The sequence below is a fragment of the Centruroides vittatus genome, unplaced genomic scaffold (assembly GCF_030686945.1).
Source record: "Centruroides vittatus isolate TY-2023 unplaced genomic scaffold, ASM3068694v2 contig_2634, whole genome shotgun sequence".
NCBI lineage: Eukaryota > Metazoa > Arthropoda > Arachnida > Scorpiones > Buthidae > Centruroides > Centruroides vittatus.
In genome coordinates this window covers 564,362-586,113 of record NW_027121678.1, presented here as the reverse complement: position 1 = coordinate 586,113, position 21,752 = coordinate 564,362, and the positions used below count along the sequence as shown (strand labels likewise).

The following is a 21,752-nucleotide window of genomic DNA, read 5'->3' as shown; positions in this document are numbered from 1 at the left end:
GTAGAAAGACAATTCCATTCACCTCAATGTAACTGAGCATCTTGGGATGAAATGAAAAGAATAGCAAAATATTTTGCCTAAAATCACTGTAGCTTCTGTAGACCTACAAAGTATTTATTTAAACAATTGCTATTTTAGATACAACATAGCATCAAGTTGTGTAGACTTTTGTTGTACTCCTTAGAATTATGATTTCAAAAGTTGAGAATATATTAATTCCATTTTTGTGATTATCACATATGCCACAATATAAATGCAAAAACTAAGATTTTTCTTTCATATAAAAGATGATATTTTGATAACGATTCGTAATCTGTAGTTTGTTGGCATTATAATTACAAAAAGAGTTTAAAGAAACCTAATAAAATAATTGCCAAAAATTAATATTTAAAATTATGATAAAGCTTTTTCAATGGTTATTTAGTTTCACACACACGAAAGTCTAAAGATATACTTAAAAAATAACAATAAAAATACTTTCGACGGCATTTTAAAAATATGCTCCGGCACTTTTGCTAGGAATGTTATAATTCAAATTACATTTACTAATAAATATAAACATAATAACTTATGATTACATGGATACATGGATACATTTTGATTCAATCAAACAATTTTAGATGATCCTATGTACATTTTGTCAATTATTATTTCTAAATTTGCATAATTTAAAATATTAAATTTCACGAATGACATGAGATTGGTTTACAGATGAATATGAAATGACATTAAATACTCACTTTCCATAAAACTGGAAAATATGTATAACACTCCTCTTTATAGAGAGTTATTACAGAATATATTTTTGACTATTCTGATAATAAAGTGACAAATACTCATCCAAATATTTCGTTTTCTTCTAAGCAATTGCATCCGCAACCGGCGGGACAAATACTTCTGTTGGAAAACCATTCCATCATGTGCAGCATGTGTCCGCCGTGACCGCACGACAAGCAGAAGTTGGCAGAACCTACGACGACAAATTATTTACTACATCATTAAACAGAATTTAAAGAACTTTTAGATATTCCAGCTGTATTGACAATTAAAAGCTATAAATATTATTGAAATAATTTGTTTTGTATCGGTGTATAGTATGTGGTTGAAATGTTAAATCTATATTGAATTAAATAGCAGTTCTTCCCAGAATATTAAGTCTGTAAGGAATCATTTTCTTTAACATATTCCAGATTAGTATCCATTGTTAAATTTGAGGAATAAAAATGAAGGTTACGTTTTAGAAACGGTGCCATAATAATTTATACAAATTAAAGAATCCAGTTGATTCAACATACCTCAAACTCAATTACTATTCAATTGATTTATTTGAATTTTATTTTATTAATTTTTTTAGTCAAAAATATATGGATAATCTCTATAAAAATAGTAAATAATAGATGAATATATGTAATCATAAATATTTCTTCCATTTAAAATATTAGCGCAGCTTTGGCCTTAACTTCATTTTTACTATTATTTTTGCTAGAGAATTATGTAGCTTATATTTTTCACTCGAAGATTATTGATAATATTTTCTAATTCTACAGAATGTAGTACAACTGTGTATTACCAAAGTCTTAATTATTGGATTACTGGAAAAATTGCTTTATACAAAACGAGAAGTATTGAGTGTCATCGCCAGACTTTATGACCCCAGTTATAACTTGAGCAAAGATCTTTCTACAGAAGCTGTGGCTCGGTAAGCTCGACTGGGAGGATACCCTACCAGAAAACCTTAACTATGACTGAGTGAACTTTGTATCGTCCTTGAAAGCCCTGGACGATCTTAAGATCACTAGATAGCCCTTTGAAGTGGATCTGTTAAAATATGTCTTGCTAGGATATGCAGATGCCTCAGAGTCAGCTTATGGAGCAGTAGTTTACATGCATTGCATAAGGGAAGATGGAACTGGCAAGACACGACTTATTGCTAGTAAATCTCGTGTCGCTCCTCTTAAGGTTATTACAATCCCTTGATTAGAGCTATCGGCTTGTCTTGTACTGTTGCAACTTATCAAAAAGATATGTTCATGTCTGCAAATGGATATAGCTGAAGTGATCTTACACACAGATTCAACTATTGCCATTGCTTGGATCAACACTCCCGCATATTGCCTGAAGACTTATTGCGAATCGAGTGGAAAAGATATGATCTATTACTGAAGGCTGTCATTGGAAACATATAGCTTCCCAGGGTTTAAATCCGCAAGATCTACTATCCGTGGAATTATGGTGGAGTGGGGCACAGTCTCAAGTAGCACCAACCATTAAACATCACCTAAAAAGAACCGTGGGTAACTCGCATCTAACTATAGAGCAGTTTATAACTATCACCACACAGATAGAAGGAATTTTGAATAGCCGACCGCTCACTCCTATGTCCTCTGATCCAAGCGACTTCCAAGTTCTAACTCCAGGACACTTTCTTATCGGAAGACCTCTGATTAGACTACCGGAGTCAGATCTCACCAGTAAACCAGATAACTATTTGTCTCAATGGCAAATGTTAACTAAATTTGTTCAAGTTATATGGTGTAAGTGGAAATTGGACTACCTAAACAACCTACAGGCCCGACATAAGTGGCAATTTGAGAAGGACAATATAACACCAGACTCAATGGTCGTCTTAAAGGATGAAAACCTCCCACCCGGAAGTTGGTCGATGGGCCGTGTACAGGAAGTTATCAAAGGACCCGACGAGAAGGTGAGAGTTGTTCTGGTGAAAACCCCTCAAGGTGTTTTTAACCTGTCAGCTGCGCACTCGATAATCCGAAACAACACCGCTGTTGCGTACAGGTTTTGTGGTTTTTAAAGTGGTTTTTCAATTTGCGATATCTCGCTTAAAAATTGTAGTAGATATAATCTGTTTTCAGTTTTTTATCACGTACATATTACACTTTACGATTGTTAACTTCAAAATATTATGTACGTTTAAAAAAATTAATAAAATTTAAGATTTTAAAATATTAAAAAAATCGTTTTTTTATAAATTTTCCATTAATTTGTTACATACGTTACTTAGACATGTATATTTTCTGTCAAATAAAAAAAACTGCAGCTTTCTAAATCAACGTAGAGAAATAATACGGCCTATAGATTATAACGCCGATCGGCGTGGGGGGGGGTGGCCTTTCTAAATCTAGGTCAATACACTTTTATTACTGATGATGTGTATTTGATTCTATTTATACATTATTTAATTTATTGTACTAATAGTAGACTATAATAAGCGATTATTACTTTATTATATTAACGACTATACATGTATATCTTATGTATTACGGAAGTACCACCATAACCGGAAGTACTTTGTTTTTTGAAAGATTTATGGCTGAATGGCTTAAAAAACAAGCTTATTTGTTAAATAGGATAAATATACATAAAAATTTATTAAATTGATGCTAAAAATAGATAAGAATAACGATTTATAATTGTTTGTTTACGTTTGTAGCTGACAATGTAGCTTGAAGTTGGTATAACTTTTTCCAAGAAAGTTCCCACCCCACAAACCCAAGTCAATGCTTATTGGTCCAAGGATAGTCATTTAGCTATAATATACCAATTAGAACTTAACGGGCATGCTAACTAGGATTTTATTGTCAAATGAACAAAAGAAAGGTCTCCCATAGACTTAACATGGAATGGAGGAGTTTTGTGCCTAAATTTAAAAATACGGGGTGGTAACAAATATCTTATTCATTGAAACAGATTTAGTCTATGTAGATAAAAGCCAATCAGTGCTTAAATCGCCACCAACTAGTTAATTACGAAAGAAAATTGACAGTTACTCCAACTGGAGTACTCCGCAACAGTTTAACGAAAACCGGTTACTCCAATAGCAGTACTCCGCAAACAACTGGTTAAGAGAAGGTAACAGGCACAATTTTGTTACGCATCCATCTAGAAAGAAAATATGATTCTCCTTGGTGACCTACACGCGTCATTTCTGTTGTAATTGTTAAATTTAAATTTGATGTTTAACATTGTTTATTGAAGTATTACTTCAATGCGGGCCGGGATGTTGCCACCTCAAGCGCCACCGTATTTTTTGTGAGAAAAAAATGATAATTTAAAAATGTTTGGAGACTAGAGTTTTTTGTAACGGCCAAGTGCGTCAGCCATATTGTTTTTTTCTTCTTGTTCTTGTGTAACGACCCGCAAACTGCATTAAACTTTTATCAAACCGCAAGTGTTTTCTTTCATATTTATACAGTCCATTAAAGATTGACAAACAATATCAATATCACAATGCAAATTAGTTGCTTATTGATTTTGGATATTTTTTAAAATTTGTTTTGTCGTCAAAATATTGTGCACTAAAAGAAATTAAATATTGAAAAAATTATCTGTTGTGCTAAAATTTTGTTAGCTTGTTTATTCGCATAAGCAATTTCTTATAATTAACAATTAAAGTTTTAATTTGATACATCCTAAATTTTGAATATAAATTTTTATGTATGATGTATGATGTTAGCCAATTAGAATCAAATGTAAAGAAAAATTGCTTCACTTCAGGCCCCAAATCTTTCACACATGGTGTCATAGAGATGTACATTATCTTTAGGGATACTGCTCCAAGCCTACTCAATCTGAATTCACAACTGGGTCAGTGTAAGTGCAAAGTCAGTTGTTGATATCAGTTGGCTTCCAATCATATCAATATGTGCTCAATAGGAGAAAAGTCCGGTTATCTGGCAAGCTACAGGATATTATCTCAAAGAGGAGATCGCCTTACTGTATAATGCATGGTTTGTTTGCCAAAAGATAGAATAAAAACTAATCTAAATATATAAAATTATTTGTCCCGACTGACTGAGTCACTGATTCATCATCACCCAGAGCAAACTGCTGAACTGAAAGAGGTGAAATTTGGTACACAGTTAGGGTATGTCATGAAAACGCACACTAAGAAGGGATTTTTCAAAATTCCACCACGGGAGAGGGAGAGCATTAAGGCTTAACCTGAAGAACAGCTTCTACTTTACTATTTAGGATGCGATTGTTTGTTTCTGGTGGTAATAACTTAATTTACAAACGTACAATATTTATGTATTAAAACTTTTTAACCAAATGTTCAAACCATTTTAAATTTGAATTTGTTACTACCTATTTGTTCGATTATAGAACGATTGCAAACGTTCTAGAAAATTGATCAAATTGAAAACGTTCGATTGCATTAGAAGATTCTCAGTAATAAGGGGTATGTGTAACGCAAGTAATTTTACATATTTGGGGCTGAACTGAGGGCTATTTCTATAAAATTGCAAAGTCCTCACGGGCAAAGCCCCAAGTAACAGCTAGTTTATGGTACTGTTGATGCAACATTAAATTAAAAATAAGCATCTCTTGTGAGTGAGCTAAGATAAATAATTTCATTTTTCTAAGAATAAAAGATAAAACCAACCTTTTACAGCAAGATGACAAATTGCACAATGCAAGCTGTAATTTTTACATTGTAAACATTGCACTCCTCGAACATCTTTATGGCAATCTTGACATTCGGTCAAAAATTCTATAGAATTACATAAAAATTTGAAAATATTTTCCAGATAAAACTGCATTCAAAATAATCATAAATTTCGTACCTATGCCTTTGTGCTTCTCTGGTGCGGTCAACACGTACTTCAAGACTTGAGCGCGCTGCTGTAATAAATTCCATCGATAAAGTATTTCTGCGTAGACTTTTTTAAATTCGTCGTATTTTGACGACATTTTAGGATCTAACAATCTAAAAATGAAAATAAAAATATTACAATCTTTCAAATGTCTTGTTTATTGAAATATATATCACGTACTGTATATTTGCTTCGTGGTTTTCTCTTTCCACTTCTTTAGGGTCGGGTAGAGAATCCATAAAACGGTATTCTTCTAACGAATCTGACCAACTATTAGATCTATTCCTCTTTAATGCGCTCACTAAAAATTTATAGTATTTCAAGTTTTTAAATGTTAAAAATATAATATTCTAGTACAAATTTTCATTTTTACCTAAATTCCAACCGTCCCATTGAGTATCTGCGGGAACAACCGTATGATAAGGTGAACCACCGGGCTGAATAAAAGATATGATTTTTAATGGGAGAAAAAGGAGTATTTAAATGATTAATCTGCAAACAAGGCTAAAAATTCCAGTGATGAATATGATGTCAGTAGCAAGCACAGAAAGTTATTAACATCAAAACATAACAGGTTTCTGGGAAATGGGGATGAGGGATTCCATCAAATGTTGTATTCTCAAACAAGATATTAAATTTGATTAAAAATACATCCTTTTTTTTCTCAAGGCATTCATAAAATATAAAATTTTGCCATTCTCTTTAAATTATTAACATACCATTTTAAATGTATTAAAATGTTTAGAATATAACATTTAATATTAGTATCAATGTGGCAAGACACCCAATTGTTTAAAGGGAATAAAATCCTCATGCGGGTCATACAACTACATGCTAAAATCAGGTGGTCATCTATAACATTATTAATAGATATATCATGCTTTTAATTTTTTTTTAAATACACCATTATTTATCGTACACAAGAAAACATTCAATAATTTAATAAGTAATGCTCTTTGTTACATTCAAAGTTTATTTTTAAATTATTAATAAAGACTATTCATGAACATAAAAAAAAATATATTTATATAATTTATTAAATAATGTCATATAACGCAAACTACCAATTTATAAATTTAGTTATTTTGAACAATTAAATTTATGTAATAAATATTTATTGACAAGACTACACAAAATATCCAATGATGATTATATATATATGTAAAGTGAAATTAAATAATGTCACCTCGGAAATTGTAGATAGAATATAGATAAATGAACAGCACTACTATTTTATTATAAAAATTTTTAAAAAATTCCTATTGAAGGAAATCAGGATTAACAGTTAATACATAAAAGTATGTTTAGAAGATAATTATTATTCTTTTTATATGAATTATAAGCTCATTTCAGATAAACTTTTCAGATTTAATGTATAATATAGACTGACATTATAAGCCAGGCATGGGCAAATGCGGCTCCGAGAGCCACGTGCGGCTCTTACTGAAAGTGCTATCCTTTCCAGCCTTACCATACTATCCGCCACGACAGTACAGAACTGCAGCTCCCATGCATTTTGCAAAACCTACATTTCGGCTCCCACTGAACTCTTGCTTGCCCACCCGTTATAAGCTTTTTCATCAGTTATACAATATTTGAACAGAAGCATAGGCACAAACTTCAAGAACTGATCATTCTGTTTAAATATCATATAACTTATGAAGCCTTAAATAAAGTCTATATCAGGGGTGGGCAAGCAAGAGTTCAGTGGGAGCCAAAATGTAGGTTTTGCAAAATGCATGGGAGCTGCAGTTCTGTACTGTCGTGGCGGATAGTATGGTAAGGCGAGCGATTTTATTATATAATATAAATCTATATATATAAAAATGAATGTATGTCTGTCTGTTGTCTGTCTTTCGTGCATTACTATGCCATTTATCCGATTGCCACGAAACTTTCGGGAAGTTGTTTAATACACTCCCGCGAAGGTTTGTGGCATATGTGAAGACCACCATTTCCCCCCTTCAAAAATATCTTTATATACGGATTAAGGCTTTTATGTCCAACAGATGGCACTAACTCTGACGATCTAAGTTTGCTTTTTTGTGAGGCATTATGCTTTTCTGTGAGAATAGACTAAAGCAGATCATTTTTTATCTATATAAATAAAATATAACGTTCATTTGTTCTTACCGATTCCTTTGAAATTTTGACACAATGTTGCATTCGAATAGGCACGTGTTTTATATAATATACATGTCGAAATTCCCCCTCTGGGGGTGGGGGAGATGGACAGGATTAAGGCTTACCGTGAAGAACTTGGCTTCTATTATACTATTTTAGATGCGTCTTTGATTGCGTTTTAATAGGGTACGTCAAGAGAATGTACACTAAGAAGGGATTTTTTGAAATTCCCCCATGGGGGAAGTGTTATACATTTATAATAGATACATTTTGAGCCCCAACAACGCGTGGCCGGGTCAGCTAGTATAATATAAAACAACTATTGAATTTTTTAAATAAACATATTTTTCACAAAATTATAAAAATAAAATTGTAAAAATAATAATAAAAAACAGAAATTAACACTTTCAACAAGAGCTGCATTTGCCCATGTCTGGTCTATATTATATATTATTATATTCACATCATAATGTCAGAATTCTATGCATTTATTTTTCACATTTAAATTTAAAATCATGTTAATTTATGAATGGAGAAATATAAATTCTCTACTAATATCATAATTACTAAAAAATTTACTATTAAACAAAGCAAACACCACAAAAACCTTTTAGCAGCAAAAGAAAAACAATTAAGGTGAACATTTTCAGTCATTTTAAATTCTGAACTCGAGCAACCAGAATTTGAATACGTAGACAGAATAGAAAGTAATTTAAAGTTTTTTTTAATGTTCTTCACTTTATTATTTTCTATGTTCTATTCTGTCTGTGTTTTCAAATTTCAAGTAAGGTCATTGAAAATGACAGATATATGCACATTAATTAAATGATTTATTTCCTTGCGCTAAAAGGTTTTCTTGATGTTTATTTTGTTGTATTACACGGCAGTTTAGTATGATTCAATGTACTATTAAACACGTTAGAAATTATATTGATAAAGTGAATCGTCTTTGGGCATTACAATGTATAACACTTGACGACAATTCATTTTATCAGTATATCATAATGATGGAAAAATTACCATTTAAAGTATTAATTAATATTTTCAAGACAAATAGAAAAGATACTTAACAGAATGCTTTTATACCTGTTAAAGATATAAATTTAGCTCATATATGATTATTTTATAAGTAATTTAAAGTAATTTTTACCATAATAAACATTATTAAACAAAATTTAAATTTTATTTTAGTAACGATATGCTTCTTACAATAGAAAAAAAATGGCCTAAGACTGTAATTGTTAAAACTTATCAAGTCGATATATTATGACAGCAAAAGATTTATTGTAAATAATGTATATATTAATTATAATTACAATGTTTTCACAAAGCTAATTATAAATTTATTTTAAAAACTATTTTTTTGTTTATATCATTGTTTAATATATATAAAGATTATTGTATATCTGTAAAAAATATGTAAAAATATTATATATCTCATTTCATTCTCAATTTATATAAACTTACACAGATCTGAAAAAAAAAAGGACTAAGATACACAAGATTTTAATGCACAAATTTTGCAAATCAGGCAATTACTATATTCTGAAATTCTCTCTCTCAATCTACAAAAATTTACATAACTTTATATCACTGCACAGTTAGTTTTTACTGTGCCGATCAAAGAAAATTATTCTCTGAGGCAAACAGAGGATATTCATCAATCATAGTTTACATAGATTAGCATGGGCCTGTATCTACCTACTTTTAAAAACTTTAAAAAAAAAATGAAATTACTACTATTTCAATTAAAAGTTTGTTGTTTAATATCGAGAATGCAACGATAACTTTACATTTTATCTATTTGCATTATTCGCTTCGTCTTTAACTCGTCGTTATTAAGTCGACGACCCTTGAAACAATATTTTTATGAAAAAAAATTCAATCAAAATTATTTTATCAAAAATTAATATCGAAAGAATATAAATTTTTATTTTAAAATTGAAGTACTGATAGAATGCACTCTGAAAATGAATAATTAACATGCGTTAATTTAATTCAGAATTAAATTACATAAATATACAAATCTTTTCTCTTGAAATTATTCAATTATATTTGTACAATGGTTATTTATTTTCCATTTTAAAATTTAGAGTGCTGTTTCATTACCAGTTTTCTAGCTATTTAACTTCAAAGAGACTTGGTTTAACCATTTTGTACACGTCATTTCTGTAGATACACAGGAATTTAAAAAATATTTAATATATAAATTAAAAATTTCTAAAAAGACAGAATAAGCAAATATTAGATACCAAATAGCAACAATTTTTTAATCATAATAATAATATAAATTATATAAAATACAAGGTGAGCTATAATTATGTTCTCTATTTTACTTTAAAGCAGTTGTATTGAAATTCTTATACATTATATTACAAATCCCAGTGAAGGATTTTGAGTCTCTCTTTTTTTTAAGATGGCCACTCGCACACGCTAATGCTGTACTTTCTTTCCTTGAAGAATTTTGATAATATTTCTGGTATCACAAAGCCATACGATTCTGTCCATAAGCTCCCAAACAGAGAATGGCTTTGTTGAACGAACACAATACTTCACAAATTTCCGGGAAAAATCTAGAGGATAATGTCGGGCAATCTCGGAAGCCACAAGATATCATCACTATCGCACCCAATCTAGGGTTCAGAGAGGTCATTCTGGACGAGAGTTGCATAAACCTCTCATAACAAATACAGCAAAGTTCATCCAACTGAAGAAAGGCTTCACAGCTGAGCAAATCTGAGGAAGAAGCACATCAAAAACATTCTAAAGAACATTGCAAGGTGCAATACTTGAAATCCTTCACCAGAATATTTTGTAATATGTAATTTAATTGATGCGAATTTCAACACAATTTCTGTAAAATAAAACAGAGGGCCTAACTGTGGCCCATCGTGTATATCGAGATTTGTAAACAATCATTATATTGTAATTTTAAAAAAACTGTCATATATATGTATATAGATATATTTAAATGTTAATACAAAAAGCATTTTGTGACCATTTTTTTCATATTCACTCAATTTGTTTATCAAATTAATGAATTTTTTAATATGGAATTATTATAAAATATAGTGTAATAAATTATAAAATACATTATAATAAAAATTCTTAAAAATCTTATTTAAAAAAAATATATATAATTGGTAACTTCATGCATGATTTTGTCTAAAAATTATAATTACGATAAATAAAAAGAGCATGCATTTATATTTAATTATTTATCATTTATTGAAATCATAATAATAATAACGATAATAATAATAATCTTTTTTTGTTTTTTGTTTGAAACAAATATTGTTAGAGAGTCAGGCAAATCTGTATGTTAAGGGAATACACATTAGAAATGACAGAGATCTTACTGACATACCTTCAGCCACCATTTCCCAGAATGTTGCTATAAATGTAATAAATATTTCATTATAATTATATCTTCCATTGGATTAAAATATGGATAATTCTTGCCACTAAAACAAATCAACTGGAAGAAAATCTTTAAAAACTGTTTATATGAATTTTATTTTTCTTTTAAATAATAACAAAAAAATTAATAAAATATTAATTTTGTAAAGAAATATTAGTAATTATCATTTATCTATCTTTATCAAAACTCTGAGATAAATTTAAGTTGCGGGCGTTTGAAGGAAATGACTTAAAAATATCTGAAAAAAATTAATAAAAATAAAATTCTTCGATAAATATCTATTATAAAAATACCAATCTAAATAAATCCTCGATATTAATTTTTAAATAACGTGGTTCTCACGCATTTAAATTTGAAACAATACGGCTAAGATTCCACTTCTCTGTTTCAATCTGACATTGAAACACGGGGTTCCCACTTGCGGAAAATTATGAAAGAGAGAGAAAAGAAAATTTCTGTTTACGTAATAAAAAAAATAGAGTTCGGAAATTAATGAACAAACCACCATGAAATTCCAACAAAGCTTGATTTAATAGAATATATGTTTTAAACCATAATTTAACAGTTGTCATCAAGACTGTGGAGTCGGAGTCGGGAGGAATTTCTGGCCAGAGGAGTCCGAGTCGGGAAAAATGTGTCGACTCCGACATTTTAAATTTAATTTAGTGTTTTTTTATTTAAATGAAAGAAAATTTATTTTATATTTAGTCACTTTTTAAAAATGTTTTTCTATTTTGTTGTAATTAATTTATTTTAAATACAAAATGCGACAATTTAATTTATTAAATATGTATCAATAGTCTTCTTTGTGGTATTTGTGTTAGTTAAATTATTTTGATCCAATTGAATTTGAATATTTTTGATTCATTCCTTTATTATCCCCGCTCTAAATAAGTACTCTATTTTTCTGAATGAGCCAGACTAATTGATCAGAGTGTATATTTTTCTTTTCTGAACAAGGAGCTGAAGTACTAGCTAGTACAAGGGGCTCTTTAGTTGGACTAACTTTTCTGGGAGGGTGAAATTGAAGTGCGAATGCTGTAGACTAAAGATATGTAGATGTAGAATTTTATCGCCCCCCCCCTTTTTCCTCTTATTAAATATTTGTTAAAAATTAAAAATACTAACTGTAAAAGTGTTTGGGTAAATGCCCCAGACTTCTTTTAGAGTTCAGAGTAGGATAACCCCCTACGAGCACTTCTGTCCCCCATAAAATGACTTGTATTTAATTTTGCCGGAGACGGCCTACTAAAATTATCGGGAGTCGAGTGATTTTTTACCGACTCCGCAGCCCCGGTTGTCATCGGGTATCGAGTTGAGAGACATTAAATGTTTCTGCTTTCAAGTGCAGAAAGCTGATAGCCAACGAAAAATGAGTTCGGTGAAATGTCATTCGTAGAAACGATAGTATGCCGTCTTCATTCTACTATTAATAAAATTTTATTGAATAATTCTGATGTTATTCTCCTAAACCTAAATACAGTGTTAAAATTTGAATAACTTCAAATTACTTTTCAGGGTTATCTTTAATGATTATGATTATTTTCAATATATTTACTCAAAGTAGAATTTCCTGTCATGAAAACATAATTCACTTATTAGAAATCTGCTGTAAGTACTCTAATGGTCTATGGTCTATTCTAAAATTTTTTAACATAGTTTTATTGTTTTCTTAAGTGCAGAAAGCAAGAAAAATTTGATACTGTAAATGAGATAATTAGTGAAATCTCTCTTGTCAACACTGTCATCCATCTTGGAATGATTATTCACCACCTAACATTGTTGGAAATGAGACATGCAGAGCTTTCAGAAAAACATCAACACACAAAAAGATCTCTTCTTTTATTCCTTAATGAATTCAGAGAAGTTTGTAAATTAGTTTTTAAATTTGAAGATGACCCGAATGGAACTTTAGGTGTTTTTTTCCTGTGAATTAAAGAATTTGGTTTCCACGAAAAGCAGTTGTCATAGGATTTATTTCAACCTTTTCTTCATTTTCTGTTTCTGTTTTACATGGTTAACTTTTCTGTTAAGTGGACATTAGGCTTTACTGTTCTTTTAGAAAACTGACATATTATACAAAAATTTTTAATTAAATTGCTGGGATTTTATAGATTCTCTTTAATGTAAACAAATTTTAAAATGTACATAATTTTTCTTCAACAATCTTTAATCTGATTTCCAAAAAAAATTCTATATTAATAGATTATTTAAAATAAAATAAAATATATAGATTGTCCAGCAAAACTAAATACTTATATTTAAAAAAAATCATCCACGAAAATCACAAAAATCTGAATTAGATTCCTCCTGGCACAGGAAAATCTTTATTATGTAATCATCCAATCAAGAAATATTTTTAAAAACCGGATATGACCCACTTAACAATGAGGATATGTTCTGAGAAATATATTGTTAAAAACATCATAGTGCATACTTAGACAAACCTTATAATGTATAGTTTGCATGTAACACAATTGAAACATAATGATAAATATTTATTTATCTATATAAACAAACATAAAATGTAAAAGATACAGCTGGCTATGAATTTTTCAGCTCCATTATAATCTTACGAAACTACCATCATACATGCAGTGTATACCTGTGTACACATGAATATTTCAGTAATGAAAATACCAGAAAAATACACACTCGTGTCCAATGTCAAAGCAACATACACAAATGTACACGGCAAAAACATAGAAATGAATGGACCTCCAATTGCAACGAATCATCCAAATGCCTTCTCTGAAGCATGTCTGATAAGCTACTGATGTATCAGGAACATCTCACTTTTAGTGGTCCTAACAGATTGTTGTCAGAAACAATTTCAATGTTTATACTCATATAAGGAGCTTTGTAGCATTTTGTCACATGGGTACACTGCTACTGTGCTTTATTTACATGACACTTACATGTTAGAAAGCACTTTGTTGACTTACATAATTTGAATAACTTCAAATTACTTTTCAGGGTTATCTTTAATGATTATGATTATTTTCAATATATTTACTCAAAGTAGAATTTCCTGTCATGAAAACATAATTCACTCATTACTCCAAAATAATTTATTTCCAGTATTTAAAAGCCATTTCATTCACCTTAACTAAAATTATATATCAGAAATGTAAATCAAATTATTATATTTTAAAAATTAATAATAAAAATTATTATTATTTAATAGTAGTAACAACTTACACTCCCGCTTCCAGTATCTGTAACTGTTCTCTTATTGTAAGGATTATCGTCATTTCGTTTTCCAAACATGCAACATAACATTGCTGCAGTCTGTACATCATAATGTCTGATGTAATGTTCAATTCTGCATAGATAAACACATCAAAATATATAATAAATGAATAACTTTAAGTGTATTTATCCATAATTTTGATAAATAGCTACCATATGTATGCATAAAGTAACTTTTGTAAAATGAATTTTTTAATTAATATTTTGATAGTTTATAGATTGGTGATGTTCATCCGGGATGCCGCAGCACACTAGGATGCCACGACAACGCTTTGGGAGTGCTGCAAAATACAGTGCTGAGCAGAACCAGAACAGTTCTTATGTATATCACTAAAAGTATGAAAAGTGCAATAACTCTACATTGATAAAGAAGCGGGAATGCCACAAGATAAAATTAACAAGTTGGGGGTACCACTATTAAAAAACATACAAATGTTATTTTATTCAATGTACAGTACATACAGTACTTTTCACGTTAAAAATCTGTCACTAATGAAACATGTGCATAAAAAAATTCACAAAATCTTATCGCCATATTAACTAAAATGTGTGCTAAATATAAACTAAATCATACGCAATGAGATCCGACACATTTGGTGCAAGTGGCAGTTGATATAAATTTTTGTATATCAACTTCAAAATTTTGAAGGTATCCAAGATAATTCAGATGATGCAGACCCCCTGGGATTTACAAATGTAAGATAAAGATTTTTGATTTCTCTAAATAAAAAAGAAGTTTACTCTACTATGGAATAAAAATATTTACCTTTATTAAACGTTGACTGCCATATGACTTTTCAGGATTCCGGTGTAAAATGCCAACTTAATTTAATTATATTATATTATTAAAAACTCTAATCAGAGTATATAGTAATAATCAAAAAGCATATACAATGTGTTATTTTTAAAAAAAGATTTTACAAATTATCTCGTAGTTGGCTTACGTAACAGAAAGCTCTTCACTAAAGCCAAACTATGAGTTAATATGTGCACAGACATGATTCATCTTGTCACTTCGCTATAGCCAATCAGAGATGTGCATCTAAATTCATTAGTAATCATGAGATTACAATCATGGAATGTCTGGCATTGACCGATCAGATCAAATGCTATCGTACTACACAGCTCTGAGAAAGACTATTAGATGGCCCATAAAGATTGCATTACATATTATAAATATATATATACACAATGCACACAAACACTTTCATAAAGCAACTTCTTCTAAAATAAAACTTTTAAAGTTTAGAGAAGCATTCGTCGAAGCGTTGATTCGAGAAGAGATTCAACCAGTTTCAAAACAAATTAGATTGCACGAGCTTCACTATTTACAGAGTATCCCACCTACTGAAAAAAAAAACAGCATCCGACAAAGCCATGTCGAATTTGTACCAAAGCTAAAAAGCGCCGAGAAAGTACTGTAGCCCAATATAATTCAGCAATTGTTTGGCTTTAATATATAACTATCGTGTTTGGATGTTTATATTCGCATAAAATGAAACGGCATAAGAATGTAGTTTTATATCAATTCAGAAGAAATAATTCCTTAGAAAATGTAAATGAATATCTAAAATTAAAAAAATGTTCTAAAATATTTTAAAAGCAAAAAAAAAAAAAATTTCTCTTCAAAAGTTGGGTAACCTTATATTAAATTGTTATTATGGAAAACTAGTTGTACCCAGCAAAATATTTACCACAAAAAATTGTTAAGTTACAAATAAATACAGAAAATAAAAGAAGCAAATTAATTTTTTTACATAAAACTTATAAAACTTTTTGGTATATAACATTTAACAAATTGAAAATAGATTTCACCTTAGCATTTTCTGTATAGATAGAAAGCTAATATATAAAACATAAAATTAGAAATCAATGAAAATTAATAAATAATTGGAAATGAATGAAAGAATGTCAACTTAAGAAACTATTTTCATAATTATTTTTATACTGGATGATGATGGTAAATTTAATAGTGGAAATGGCAAGGAAGGGAACCACTTTAGGAAGACTGAAATTGGGCAAATTTTTGCTTATAATTATTTTAAATTAGATGCAATAGGATTCATTCACATGAAATAAGCTTCAAAATGATGCATAAAATGTAAACATAACTTGCATGCAAGTGTCATAAATTCTTCAATGATCATCAGGTCACATATAAATGCTGGATATTTAGTTTAAACTGCTAAATAGATGCCAGCTGTCGTTAAATTCCTAAGTACAGCTCGTGAAGCTTAAGAGTGTTCTGTATGTGCTGTGGTAATTTTCCTGTGGAAACTCTTGAAAAATGTTTTTCCCATGACATGGGGTGCAAATGCAACTGAGGTATGTATGGTAATTTTTATGCGAATGGGCACACCTTCCTGTATTTTCTGCTTCAAGCTCATCATTTTACACAGTCATCAGTAAACTATATATCAATCAGAATGGAAACCAATGAATTTCTATTTGCCAACAATAATGTTGGCAAATAGAAATTCATTAAGATATCCGAAAACTTTATGTACAGTGTATAAAATATACGCAAACATAAAAAGGATGAAATATTATTTAAAGTCATGTGTTTCAAACAATTAAATTAAAGTACTTAAAGTCCTCTTTAAAAATTGTTTGTAAAGGCTTAAAAATATCTCTCTACAAGATTCAGTTATAGAATGCATTAAGAGTAAGAGAGGTGAACTCAATAATATTGCAAAGATAGTGTTATCAAGTATTCTTATTCATAAGTATTTAAAAGAAAAATTTACAATTATTCGACACACAAAGTTCTCTGATGATACTAATTTTTAATCAAAGCAATTATAACAAACAATAAAAATAGAATATGTATATGTGAGGTACTGGGAATTGCATACAATTATTCAGACACTTTTATAACTTAAAATAATGTGCGCTAATTTATTTGATCTGTTATTCAAGAAAATCCCTTTCAGAAATTATTCTGAGAAAGATTTATTAAACAACATTCAATACTGCAAGCAACTCTCTAACAATATTCTTGCAACCAAGGCATAGGAATATAAAAGAATCACTTTTCCTACAATATAAAATAAGAGTAAATTGATAAAAAGCACCCTTAATTTCCTAAATTATCATTTCCATAATAGAAATAGTTCTAGCTCTATCCAGATCAGTTTGATGAACTAAAATAAACCTGATTACCTCAATGTGAATCTGTAATTATTTTCAATGGTTACATAAACAATGTTTAAAGATAATCCACATAATTAATAAAGTAAAAATAGATTACAAGTATTATGGATAAGATCTTTGAAGAACAATAATTGAGATAGTGAACAAATTTTAGACATTTGCAAATAATATTAAATATGAATATCTTTAGTATTTTTTTAAATTTAAATATGAAATTTCCAATTCTCAGTTATTTTAATACTTTTACTCAGTTATTGTAATAGTTATACTAAATTTATTAAAGTAAAAAAGTATCAAAAACATGAAAATACTATAATTCTAAAAATGAACCATTTTTAAATTTATTTTTTATACACTTTATAGTATCGAAAAACATTAATATTTAACAATCCATCTTTTCATTATTTAAATAGTATTCTGTGACATTCTCTCTTTTTATCTAATGTTTTAAAGAGCATCTCTTAATTTAAAACACTGTATCTGGGTGCATAAACTATTACATAAAAATAAATTTACTTAAATTCAGCTTAATTCCTAAATATTTCAGAAAATGTAATAATTTGCATTTAACCAACAAGTCTTTATTACAAAAAAATTAATCATGCATGTAACAATTTGATCATCTATGCTAGTGGTACCCAAACTTTTCAATTGGCAGGCCAAATTGGACGTAGGTCAGAGATAAGTGGGCCACAAATATTTTGTATATTGCATATAAACAAAAAGTAGGCCTGCTTCTATCATTTATATGTAAGGCTAGGATAGTTATGATTTTACATGTTCATTTCCTTGCATTGGAATCATAGATGAATGTAACTTTTATAAAATGTATGCAAAATGTAAACTTTATATTATATATTTTTACCTTTACCACATATTTCTACAGATAATTAGATATTAAGAGAAAATTATTGATAACTTCCATAAAAAATCAAATTTTTTTATGAATTGAAATAAAAAAAAGGTAAGAGTTTGTTGTTTTTAAACCTTATAAGGGAGGCAACAAGTTGCAATGTGCATTTTTAATAAAATGTTATTTATTGTACAGATTTTGAAAGCCTTACAACCTGATAAAATCATTTGAATGAATGAATGGGCCATAAAGAGAAGTTTCAAGAAAAGTTGAGAAACTGTTTGGTTACTGATATTGATCAGAGAATGGCTTAGCCTAGTAAGAAATGTGTGTGGTTTCCATTACAGTGATTCAGATTGGTACTTGAGTAGCTACGTATTTCTTATTTTTTCATTTAACTTTTTTATTTAATTACAATAAAACTTTCCTAACTCGAAGCACCAAGGGGCAGAAAAATCTTCAAGTTATAGGCAATTCAAGTTAGAGAACAATAGAGTAAAAAATGCCTATTCTGAAAAAATATGTATTTTTACCTCTCTTGCATTATATAAAGAATCTCTGATAGTTATTTTTTTTTTGGTTTAAACTGCCCATGTGACACCTTCCAGCAAAATGCTCAATGTAACTAATGGAATCGAACAGTTTTGCAGGTACTGTACATCTTGTTGACATAAAGCACGAGGATCGCTTGCTTTGGACTGGAATGTTGTCTGAAAATTGATGTTGGAGGTAGATATTACTAACTGTCTGAAAATTTCATGAAAATCCAATAATTAGGATCACTTAGAATAGAATAAATATTAAAATTTGAGTTGGAGAAGTTGAAAGTAACATAAATCAGTTTGGGAACCATTAAAAACTTCAACTCAGAGAAAATTAGAGTTAAGAAATTCAAGTTGGAGATGTTAAATCCCTATGCTGTTCCATTGAGACCTACTGAGTGCTTTGTTTTCTTTGAGTTAAAGAAATATTCGAGTTACAGATGTTTGAGTTAGAAAAGTTTTTCTATATTTTCAGCAAAAACCAAAATAATATTTAATGAGAAACAAACTGTTTTCAATAACTTTAGCTATTCATCAGGTTAGATATGTTTGAAAAAAGAATGTAGGAAAATTGAATATTGTAATTTAAAGAGACGTGATTTAATTGGTTGTTGATGTTACACACAGAATTTATTACAACTTCAAATAGAGATCTCCATGCTAGAAGGAAGATGCTATCTTTGAAATTTATGGCTTTATTTTTCTTCCAAACAGTATATATCTCTAGCTTTTCACAAGGTGTATGAGATACAATTGCATTCTGATTGCAAGTAGTAGTCGGACTCCATCTACATATGCTTGGATTTGATGTTCTGCGGCCAGGCTGGCTAATGCGGTCGTGTAATTCCTTTTTTTGTATCGAGGTTACATGTTCTTTTAAACATTGTTTGAGCAGACATGTTGTGGTGCCAATGTACATTGTTAATGTAATTGTTATCCAGTTCCTACATTGTTTATACGTTAATTATTTTCATTTCACAGCTGGTTAACAATCCTTAAAAGCTGAAAAAACAGACTGTAATTGTTTATCTTTTCATAAAGATGTGGAAAATTATCTAATGGATTTGGCCTGGAGCCATAGTTTGTGCACCACTAATCTATGTAAAAACTAACTTTTAATTATATTTGTAAAATTTTGCATAAATATTAAAATTTAAAACTTGGAATTTTTTTTACCTAATATGGTCTTTGAATTTTTCAATTATTGTGGGTGAAATACATTCAATGTAATGTGATGTTCATTAAAAATATTTTCGTAAAATCTAGTATATCTAACAAATATGATAACATATGATACATGTAAAAGCAAAAGTATATTTTTATTACATTAATATGTACTTTTCGAAACAGATAGCAAACTATAAACATATATCAAAAAAATTTAAGAATTAATTAAAAGTTCTGAATATTTTTTCCAAATTAATGTGAAAGTTACTTTATGATACTTTTTACATTTAAAATATTAACATTACCCACATTGATTGGAGCATCTTCCTACCAAATGAATTTTGAGCCCAAGGACATTCAATGTCAGGATCAAGATTTGCTTTCAATTTTGGATTAGCAATATGAGAACATAGTGACCACATCTAAAACAAAGTGCATATTATAAAGTTATAAGAAAAAGAAATAAAGTTTTTAATTACTATGACAAATTACGTTAATACTAACCTGCACAAGATCTCGGCGACCCACCTCGGCAGCTTTAGAAGCATTTTTTGTGCATTGAGTAGCCGTATCTTCATCATTTAGCCTAAATAAATATATAATTTTTTATACATTAATCTTTGTTTATATACAACTAATGAAATTCTGTTACTAGGTTTTGTTAAGTACAAATGAAATTTAGTTAGTTTTCTACAAGCAAAATAAAAGATTAATCAGCATGAAAATTGTTTATAAATCCAAAATTCATTGTTTTATTGTAACATTTCAGGAATTTCACTGCTCTAAAGTTTATGATAGTGACTGTTTTATGTTTAAACAAGATAATGCAGACATTTCTCAACTTATAGCAAGGTTTCACTCTAATTACTATTGGGAGGAACAGTTTTGGCACTGAAAATAAAATGTGAATCAACTATTTACATAGGAATCAGTTAAATTAATAGTCTGTTCACTCAAAGAAAATACATGCAATAATAATTTAAAATTTTATAAACAAGTTACAGTTTCTCAATTTATTGCTAAGTAACTTTTTCATAAAAGGTTATTTACAAAGTTAAATATTCCTTTCTCATTCTTTCCATTATTATACATCCTATAATAATTATTAATTACAAGTCATAAACACTGTTCTCTTCTCTTGACATGAATTTGTTCAAGCTATACAATTAGTTCAAACAGCAAAGTGTTAAAACTTAGGAAAATAACTATAGGTGAAAAATCAAGATTTTCATAAATTGATAGTATTTTTGTTCTTCGTTCTTCAAAATATAATTTGAAAATCATTTACTAAAAGTCATTACTTAAAATCCATATACAGTTGAACCACCAACAACAGCCACCTCTATCCAGCAACTTTTTTTAGGAACATTTCATTGTGAACAAAAATGCAAAAAAAAATAACCTTCAAACAACAGTCAGTCTCAATAACTTTTGCTACTAATACCCTATTTTTAACCTCTTAGCAATGGCCATTGTCCTCAAAATATTGTACAGAAAATAATATATCAGAGTACCAATGTAAATCTTACAAAATGAAGCATAAACAACTTAGAAAGCATAATTTTGTCATTTCTAATCTTTGTGTGTGTGTGTGTTTATATAGTCTGAATTTCAATTAAGACTTT

General features: G+C 29.2%; 1 protein-coding gene across 2 annotated transcripts in view; it reads right to left on the bottom strand.

The window, feature by feature from the left end:
- Positions 1-823: 823 nt before the first annotated feature.
- Positions 824-21,752, bottom strand: part of Wdr59 (WD repeat domain 59) — a 58,677-nt gene continuing 37,748 nt past the window's right edge. Inside the window, exons 18-26 of one of the 2 annotated variants that reach the window (XM_067266080.1) lie at positions 20,632-20,713; positions 20,437-20,549; positions 14,362-14,485; positions 11,107-11,133; positions 5,989-6,052; positions 5,796-5,916; positions 5,586-5,728; positions 5,405-5,512; positions 824-970 (exon numbers count right to left, since the gene is read on the bottom strand). In XM_067266080.1, coding sequence (XP_067122181.1) covers positions 837-970; positions 5,405-5,512; positions 5,586-5,728; positions 5,796-5,916; positions 5,989-6,052; positions 11,107-11,133; positions 14,362-14,485; positions 20,437-20,549; positions 20,632-20,713 — 916 coding nt within the window. In that variant the 3' untranslated portion in view covers positions 824-836. The remainder of the gene's footprint in view (positions 971-5,404; positions 5,513-5,585; positions 5,729-5,795; positions 5,917-5,988; positions 6,053-11,106; positions 11,134-14,361; positions 14,486-20,436; positions 20,550-20,631; positions 20,714-21,752) is intronic. The other variant, XM_067266081.1, reaches the window with a different exon arrangement.